General features: G+C 37.2%; 1 protein-coding gene across 1 annotated transcript; it reads left to right on the top strand.

Moving 5' to 3' along the window:
• The first annotated feature begins 228 nt into the window (after positions 1 to 228).
• LOC143037866 (putative NADH dehydrogenase [ubiquinone] 1 alpha subcomplex subunit 12) lies at positions 229 to 8,639 on the top strand. Its single transcript, XM_076206455.1, has 4 exons — positions 229 to 401; positions 3,057 to 3,139; positions 5,337 to 5,452; positions 8,260 to 8,639. The coding sequence occupies exons 1-4, from the start codon at positions 310 to 312 to the stop codon at positions 8,386 to 8,388; spliced, it is 420 nt and encodes a 139-aa protein (XP_076062570.1). The 5' UTR covers positions 229 to 309; the 3' UTR covers positions 8,389 to 8,639.
• The last annotated feature ends 621 nt before the right edge of the window (positions 8,640 to 9,260 follow it).

The following is a 9,260-nucleotide window of genomic DNA, read 5'->3' as shown; positions in this document are numbered from 1 at the left end:
AATTACTGGTTTAAAATACTTCTTTTGGGAGACAAATCGTATGCATTCAATCAATGGGATAAATATTTTAAGACCGTTCATTACGTGTACATATATATACATGTGTATGATAGAATATGATGTAGATATTCAAGAGATATAGCTATTGATGAAGAATAAATTTTACTATTAATACCATACAGCAATTAAATTATATTGTAATTAAGGTCAAATATTTGTGTGCAACAGCTGATTTTTGTTTATCCGGCCGTGGTCTGAGACGAGACTGGTGAAGCAACATCTTCAGAAGCTGAGCAGAATCCGTTTATCATGGCATTCTTTGGCTTGGACAGGATCGGCAAAGTTTTCAGGATTATCAAGGCAAATGGGGGGATAAGAGCATCGTTATATAAGATATACAGGTAACTTGGATCCAGTAGTTAAGTAAAGGCGTACGGTTCTCTTAACCCCATTCTCGTTTCCTTCGTAGGACCTAAAACCTATCCATAGAAGGTAGCTGCAACAATGTATAGGCAAAGTTTTTGCATGCATGATGATTAGTAGTCATATACAGGATACATAAGTCATGAATCTGTTATATATATAGTTGTATAAGAATAGATCATGTGGATTACTAAGGTATTCCTTATAAGATATGAATTAATATGTAAAGTCAAACAGTTGTTTTATTTTAGACAAATTTAATTAACCTCTAGTATTAGACTAATAATTAGTACATAACTGCATAGATTTTGGAATTACAATGTTATTGTGTCTGTCATTGGAAGGGTGGGGGTGCAATATGTGTAAATATGATATTGTCAAATTGCCCAGAATGTTATTGAAATTTAAATTTGTCTGATATCCAGTCATTTTATAGGTGTTGTGCATAGCAGGCAAATTTATAGTCTATTCCAGTAAGACACAAACACATTTATCACATTTTTCTTTTATTATATTTGAAAGATTATTTTTTTCTACGGAATGGTTAGGAGCTATTGGAAAACATAAATTTCATGTTAAATATTCGTGTTTGTGTTGTCCTGGAATTTTACTAATTTATATATAACCAGATAGTTATACTCAGTATCACTTTACTTTCCTATATTTTTTAGATTTATTTTTTTACAATAATTTTTAATTTGATAGAATATTGTTAGCATATAATAGTAAACCTATTATTTAAAGTAAAATACAAAGTATATTATGCGAAGGTTAGTGAGGAGATGCCCAAATGTCACAAATATGGAAGGCAATGAATTAAATTCTTCTATTACTTAAAATAGAGATGCTCGAAATAGTGAGACATGACATTTTAACTCCCATCATTTCAAGAGATTTAGCTCAGGGTAGAGTTATAACCATCTGCACCACACAGGAGTGATCCCAGTCACATAGTTATATGTGACCATAGTCAATATATCCAATATTTCTGTCAAATCCTTTACCAAAAGATTAGAAATATTGTTTACCAATATTCTGGGACTTTTGAGCCAGTGCTCCTCTCAACTCGTTAACTCCATTTTGTGGATCACCCAGCTGATTTCAGGGCTTGAGGTCCTCTCAGACCTACCTTTAATTTTCATGCCTTAACATCCCCAGAAGCTATATGTTGAATCATAAAGTAGTTTTAGAAAGTTCCCAGAAATAAGCTTACATATATACATATACCAAAGGCTTTTTTCCCCTTACAAGGGAGGTAGTCAGAAAAACAAAGGTATTAGATCCACTTTGAAATGAAATAAGCTTAAGTGGATAAGATATGGGAGAATGAATCTAAATGAATACCAGAATGAAGAGTCTGTTTATTGTGTAAACATATCATGTTTCCAAGGCAGATTTGGACACCAAGAACTAGCCCCTCAGGGCTGCATCACATGTGGAGGTGCTTAAGAACCTCAAAATTCTAGGCCATATTTTTGATACATAACTTTCAACCAACACAAACCTTACAGTAAAATCAGTAAGAAAATGGGAATAAATTAAGAGAGACCACATATCTAAAGAATGTGAAGAAATACAGTTTTCCATATACCCAGTAGATACATAAATACTTGAAATAGCTTAGAAGATGATATAGCCCAAACTGGAACAATGCATGAATTCAAATGTAAATACACATACATATACTAAGGGCTTTTTTTCCCCTTACAAGTGAGGTAGCCAAAGTCAAAGGCATAAATTTACTCCCACCCATTTCATCCCTACCTACTCCCACTACCATTCACCACTCCTCCCTCCCTCTCTTCTTGGCTCCTGGAGCTGTATATGGATTTGAGGCTAGACATGATAAATTGGCGAGTAGGAGACTGGACCCAACAAATGTTGCTCCTTTCCTGTGTATTACAGTTAGGTGGCACGGTTGGTAGAGTCCCAGACTGTCACTATGGCAGTCCCAGTTCGAATCCTGCCCAGGGCTGAAAATAATTTCACTATTGCTGTGCTTTAAGTCGTTACTCCAATTCTCGTGGGCGGGGAGTTGGGGGTGTGTGTGAGTGTAAGGTCAAAGCATTACCCATAGATCGGTCATAAGAGCTCTGAGCTCTCTTCCGATAGGGAAATAGCTGTTGATCACGAGTCCAACACATGATCCAAAGACCAAGGTGAAACCTAGATCATGAACAAGCTCTTCAGGCCAGACCACCAAACTCAATACTCCACCAGCCCTGTAGCAGATGAATAACAGAGGGTTGCTTATGAATTGTTAGTGAATATAAGAATGGCATTGGGCAAGGATATCATATGAAAAACATTATCGCAAACCTGAACCATCCCAGACTGGATTATGATGTAGTATGGTCTCCACAGAAAAAGATATAATAAGAATAGAGGAAATTCAAAGAGCAGTAGCTGAAATGGTTTCAGCCTACCTGATAAAACTTATGTTGGAGCATTCAACATAATTTCTTCCCAGAGTGGTTTATGGACCCGTCTGGTGGCCATGAGTCTCTTGCAGGAGAGATCTGGGGCAACAGATCGATGATGATTATTATCATTATTGTCGTTATTGAAATTACACATGTCTTTTGTAAAAAAAAAAAAAAACATAATGTTGATTTTTTTTTTTTTTTTCACAGGACGGATGACTTGCGTGTGGGCACGTTAGTTGGTACCGATGCATTTGGAAACAAGTATTACGAGGACAACAGCTATTTTCAAGGTATAGTACATTGCTGTTTACAATCAAATATCAATCTTAAGAGAATTATAATTGACCCATGATTAGTCTATTCATAAAAGAATGCTGTATGACTTGATAGTAGGTGCATCACTAAAATCATTGAAGTACTGCATAAAACTTTTGCAGTCAGTGCCCCATATTAGATCATATATAAACAATATCACTACATTCTGGAAGTGATGACAAATGTTCTTTATATATATATATATATATATATATAAAATTCTTTCCCCTATATAAGGGGTTGGGTTGGCTAAGTCAAAGCTCACACCCACAACATATTGTTGTAGTGATTGCAGGGTTGCAATGTTAGTGGAGTTCACTGAAGTACCACCCAGGCACCTATTGTGAGTTGAGCCTTTGTAAGCATGATACTTAAGCATTAAGCAAGAGCTGTGAGAGCAGTTCTCACTCCATTAGCCATGCACCCCTGCATTTACCACAACAACATGCATACACAAAATTAGAAGACTAAAGTATGTGCTGTGGATTCAGATGAAATATCAAACATACACATGCAGTGGTAGGAACACAAGGAATCCGAACACTCGTTAATGTAATCAACTACAATTATGTACACTGCACAGTACCCACACTCTGAATATAAAGGAAAGTCTCAACTACAATTATGTACACTGCACAGTACCCACACTCTGAATATAAAGGAAAGTCCCAACTACAATTATGTACACTGCACAGTACCCACTCCCTGAATATAAAGGAAAGTCTCCACACTTCTGAACCCAACAAAGCACCAGCAGATCCAGTATCATGCAGATTGATAACACCATTGTGTACAACATCCAAGGTGAGGGAATCGGTGCCACCTGCATAGAGCCGGTGGCCAGGGCTGGTCGCCCCATACCATACAACACATAATGGAAGACTGCATTGTACACAATCATGCACGCAAACAACACAACATACACTCTATAAAGGATGTGTGGGAAAACCCAGTTTCGGCTGTGGCATTCCTTGGGGAGACGGGACTGCTCGGACAGACAGTCTAGGGAACAACAACAACATCCAAGGTGAAAGAGAAGGCTGCCCTTGACATCACCAACCCACACATCTTCTCTCATATACAATATATTTTTCAGCCCACTACTATAACAGTACCTCCTTCTAACCTCACATAACACAGAAAAAAATGAACAATTGGTTAAAACAAATAGTTGAATAAGTATGAAAACATTATACTGGTCAGAATATAGGAGAAATACTAGGGCCAAATATAATGAAGAACAAGTAAAAGAAGACCCATCTGGGTGGGAATAGGTACGTGCCTCTGACTTAGCTACCTCCCTTATAAGAGGGAAAAACTCTTTGTATATAGATAGATGGATTAAGATATCTGGAAATACTAGCATTCACAGCAATCTTGTATTACTCTTGGGCTTACATTAATATGCCAGTGGTTTAGAAAAGAACACACATAATTTCCATCTTAAAACCAAACAAACATCCATAATGTACTTCATCCTAAAGACCTAGCTTGCTCTTCTCCACCATATCAAAGCTAAATGAAGGAATGATTCTAGAAAGAATCAAAACTTGCATAGTATCCTCACCAAACAAATATAAGATGGCTTTAGAATAGAGGTGCTAGCTGATGGCTTGGTGGTATTAGACGTAAATGCAGCCTTTGACACTGTCTCTAGATTTATATTATCAAGAAAGATCAAAGAAACAAAATAAACGGGTAACCAGCTGTTGTTGGTTACCTGAAGGCTGTGGATCCTCTGCAAGATAGACCAGGGACGATAAATTGATTGGTTGATCATGGAAACAAATGTGGACAAAAAGAAATGGTTGTCAAACTTTTTGACTAGCAAAAAGAAAACTGACAACTAATGACTGCTCCCCATTACCTACTCTTGTAAGAAGGTGGCATAGAAGATCTTATAATAATACAACACAGACAACAGTCTAAAGTTTTTTCTCAGAGCTGTGGGAGGGTCCAGTAAATGTTACCAACTACTGGGGCTGTGGGTTTCCAGTTTGTCAAACTCAAAGCAACAATTATTACACTCGGGTTTTGGTAATGTTGGTTTTGCTACATGTTCATTATAAATCTACTGCGTAAATATGAATATTTAGTTAAAACATAAGTAAGTTCAAGTTGTGAATACAGTTATTTTAGGGTCACCAACACTTACTTTACTTTTGCTGGCAGGGCGCAACCGATGGGTTGAGTACAGTCCATCAGTTGGCACAGACTACGATGGCTCTCAGATTCCCGCAGAATGGTTTGGTTGGATGCATCACAAATCCGATATTCCACCCACAAAGGTAAGGCATGGCTTTAACATCATTAATTATTTTTTCTTGGATTTTCATGTTTTAAAGTAAATTTTAAATGTACAAAACAAAATGGAGTAAAACACTGAATGTTTAAACCTGGAAATACAACCATACACTGTATACTTTAAATGGACTAGAATTAATCTGAAAGCCAAGTTACAGTGGTGTGTACCTTTCTATTTTTGAAAATAATTTCAATATTAATGTATACATAATGAGTGGTGGCTGTAAGTAGATAACTGACATGGCCAGGAGGGGTGTTTTTGTCTGTTCCATAAGTTTTTTTTAAGTTGATGAGGGAAGAAGTGCCATAAAATGAAGTGGTAGAGGTAAACTGGCTCCAGCTGTTAGGCCTTCCTTCAGATGTCTTGTATCTTGTTGGATTGCCTTTGACCTAAGCAGTGTGCCAGGGGACAGGGATGACCCATCTTCCATGAGGTGGTAAAAAAAGGGAAAAAGGATATATATATATATATATATATATTTATAAATAAATATATATATATATATATATATATATATATATATATATGGCCTTTGTATACAAGGATATTAATATACATACATATACACACATATGCCAAAAAGGCTTTTTCCCCTTACAAAGGAGGTAACCAAAAACAAAGGCATAAAATCCACTCTCACCCATTCCATAGCAGAGATGCAAGACACAGTCTCTCTCTCTCTCTCTCTCTCTCTCTCTCTCTCTCTCTCTCTCTCTCTCTCACTCTCTCTCTCTCTCTCTCTCTCTCTCTCTCTCTCTCTCTCTCTCTCTCTCTCTCTCTCTCTCTCTCTCTCTCTCTCTCTCTCTCTCTCTCTCTCTCTCTCTCTCTCTCTCTCTCTCTCTCTCTCTCTCTCTCTCTCTCTCTCTCTCTCTCTCTCTCTCTCTCTCTCTCTCTCTCTCTCTCTCTCTCTCTCTCTCTCTCTCTCTCTCTCTCTCTCTCTCTCTCTCTCTCTCTCTCTCTCTCTCTCTCTCTCTCTCTCTCTCTCTCTCTCTCTCTCTCTCTCTCTCTCTCTCTCTCTCTCTCTCTCTCTCTCTCTCTCTCTCTCTCATGCAGAAAAGGAGAGGACGGAGAAATTCCTTTGGGCTGCATCAATTTATGTATATGTATGTATAATTTTGAGATATAAAAATGATGAGAAAGACAATTGTGCCATAAATGGGTCAAATTAGACTCTTAAATGATGTAACCAGTATAAATCCATTAACAAAAATATTAAAAAAAAATCCTGTCTGTAATATGCCTTGTTGAATATCCTACAGTCATAGAGGGAAGGACTCCTTTACTTTACAAGAGAACTTTCAGCTTGAAAATTGTATTTATTATGTTAGGACACTATATAAGGGAGGATCCCAAAACATCAGAAATAGGATGGGGGAAGATCAAGAGGTGTTGGGAGCTTAATCTGTGGAAATCCAAATTATAACAGTGTTGGTTTTCTTGGTACATTCCTTAACTGTTTTTACACTTGGCAGATATACAATAGAACATACATATACCAAGGCTTCTTCCCCCTTACAAGGGAGGTAGCCAAAAAGAAAAAGGTATAAAATCATTCCCACCCATTCCATCCCTAAATACACTCCACTCCCCTCCACCCTCCCTCCCATCTTAGCACCTCCTGGATGACGGGTCATCCCTGCACCTTGTCCACTGCCCTGGGTCAGAAGCAGTGTCGCAAGTCACAGTAGAACATAATTTATTAAATTTTCTTGCACCTATACAATTAATGTTTAACAATGGTGTGTGAAGAGCAGTGTTTGACTACTTCTACATCACATTTCCGAAGATTCCAGATGATAGCCAAAGCTGTTTGCCAAGTGCAAACGATTTATTTAGAATTAAAAAAATAACATTTTTGTTGCTTATATTCAAGTTTAATAGCAAAAATAGTTTGTGGGAATAGCAATGGTTTTTTATTTACTGCCCTTGGTGTTTTGAAAAAATGTCGTCAGTTGTGCATTTTGACCTTTAAAGGATCAAAGGAAGTAGAAGAAAAGGTTATTCTTTTTCATATGCTATGGAAATATTAAAATGCTTCCCTGCAGTGGTAGCAGTCTGCATTCCACATGAGAAAAATAAATGCAGGTGTTTACAATAGTGATTATATTTGTCCTATGGGGTGTCAGTTTCCCTTGTGTGACAGATCAGTCATTTACACTTGATAAGGATAAGTCATACCAAGGCCTTTTTTCCCCCTTACAAGGGAGGTAGCCAAAGTCAAAAGGTATAATTCCTCTCCCACCAATTTCATCCCCACACTCTCCACTCCCATTCACCACCCCTCCCCCTCCTTCTTTTCTTGGCTCCTCCTGGATGACAGGTCATCCCTGCAACTCACCCGTTGCCCTGGGTCAGAAGCAATGCAGCAAGACACAGCACATCCACAGCAAGGCCACTTCATTTCATCAGCAACCTCTCCGTCCCCTCATTCAGAAAAAAAGATGGGGAGAAATCCTTTTGGGCTGCAACAAAATATCATTCACACATACCCATTCCCTAATCCCCCCATCCCCCATCCACTCCCTTCCATGCATCACAGCATCATCCATACACAACCATTCTCTACTCACCTCTCATCTTCTGTCTTCTCCCTTCCTTCCTCAGCAGACATTTCCCTCTTTCTCAGTGCCCCTTTTATAAAACCCATACATACATTAGTAATACATTAGTAATATTAAAATCTATAAATTACATCACCATACGAGAGGATTTATGAATTATTGAGTTAGATACCTATGGTATTCAGGAATAATTTGTTTGAGAATTTCAAATTGTTCTCTTTTTCCTCAGGGACTTCACTCCACGCATGCTTGGCAGATGAAATACGTGGCCAACATGAGTGGAACCGAAGATGCATACATGCCTTATTCGACCACAAAACCGAAAATCGAAGCCTGGATACCACCCAAGAAGCAATAGGTTTAGGGGGATAGTATTGTTTTGGGCAAGTAATTATGGTTAAAATATTATATGTTGGTATATGTTTTGAAGCAAAAGTACTTGTATGTTTATTTAATGAGGTTCTTCTTCATAGGATCTTGTTTAAGAAAACATCTGAAATTTTACACAAAGCAGTTGTATGATTAAGACATGCCACACTTTGCTTTTGTTCTACAACCCAGCTGCTGTTGTACATAATATGTAATATAGAATTAAATTAAATAAAGATATCTTTTTTTGTTTCTTTTACATCTTTAGATGTATTGGTTAATCTGAAACTGGAACAGGTAGAAATTTATTGCAATATTGTAGTCATTTTGGCTACATTTCAGGAGTTAAAAAGGGCTAACTGAAAGTTTAGTACAGCTCTAGATATATGGTATCATTCATTATATAAAAACCCAAGGACTTGGCTCAGCAGACACTCGTGTCAGAATCCCATCAAAAGGTTTGTATACGTTTACATTTAGTTGTGTTGCTGAGATAGGGTTCTCATGGTCACTCTCCAGGATTTGTGATAATATAGTGTTTACAAAACAGAATTTGGAATGCTTAGGTAACTGATTAATTTATTTTGGATATATATAGGCTGGATGTATATTTTGACTTTGCCACCCATCTTATATAAAGGAAAAAAGCCTTCTGGTTTATGTATGTTTGTAGGTTAGTGAGACCCTTTCAATGTTAAAATGTACTTTCCAAGCTTGATAAGGCTTGTATGTGGCAATCATGAAATCTTAAAACATGAATAGAATAAATTAAAAAATAGGTATGGATACGTTAGGCTCAATTCAACTTGCAGAGCTATTGAGGATCTTCCCTTCAATAACAATAATTCTTTCCTTAAGTTT

The sequence above is a fragment of the Oratosquilla oratoria genome, chromosome 23 (assembly GCF_046742065.1).
Source record: "Oratosquilla oratoria isolate Oo_2021 chromosome 23, ASM4674206v1, whole genome shotgun sequence".
In the NCBI taxonomy this organism is placed as follows: domain Eukaryota; kingdom Metazoa; phylum Arthropoda; class Malacostraca; order Stomatopoda; family Squillidae; genus Oratosquilla; species Oratosquilla oratoria.
The sequence above is the reverse complement of the archived record's forward strand: the minus strand, read 5'-3'. Positions and strand labels throughout refer to the sequence as shown.

Coding starts and splice junctions, on each gene's coding strand:
- LOC143037866 (XM_076206455.1), top strand. CDS start 310: ATGGCATTCTTTGGCTTGGACAGGATCGGCAAAGTTTTCAGGATTATC. Junction 402..3,056: donor TCGTTATATAAGATATACAG/GTAACTTGGATC, acceptor TTTTTTTCACAG/GACGGATGACTTGCGTGTGG. Junction 5,453..8,259: donor CCGATATTCCACCCACAAAG/GTAAGGCATGGC, acceptor CTTTTTCCTCAG/GGACTTCACTCCACGCATGC.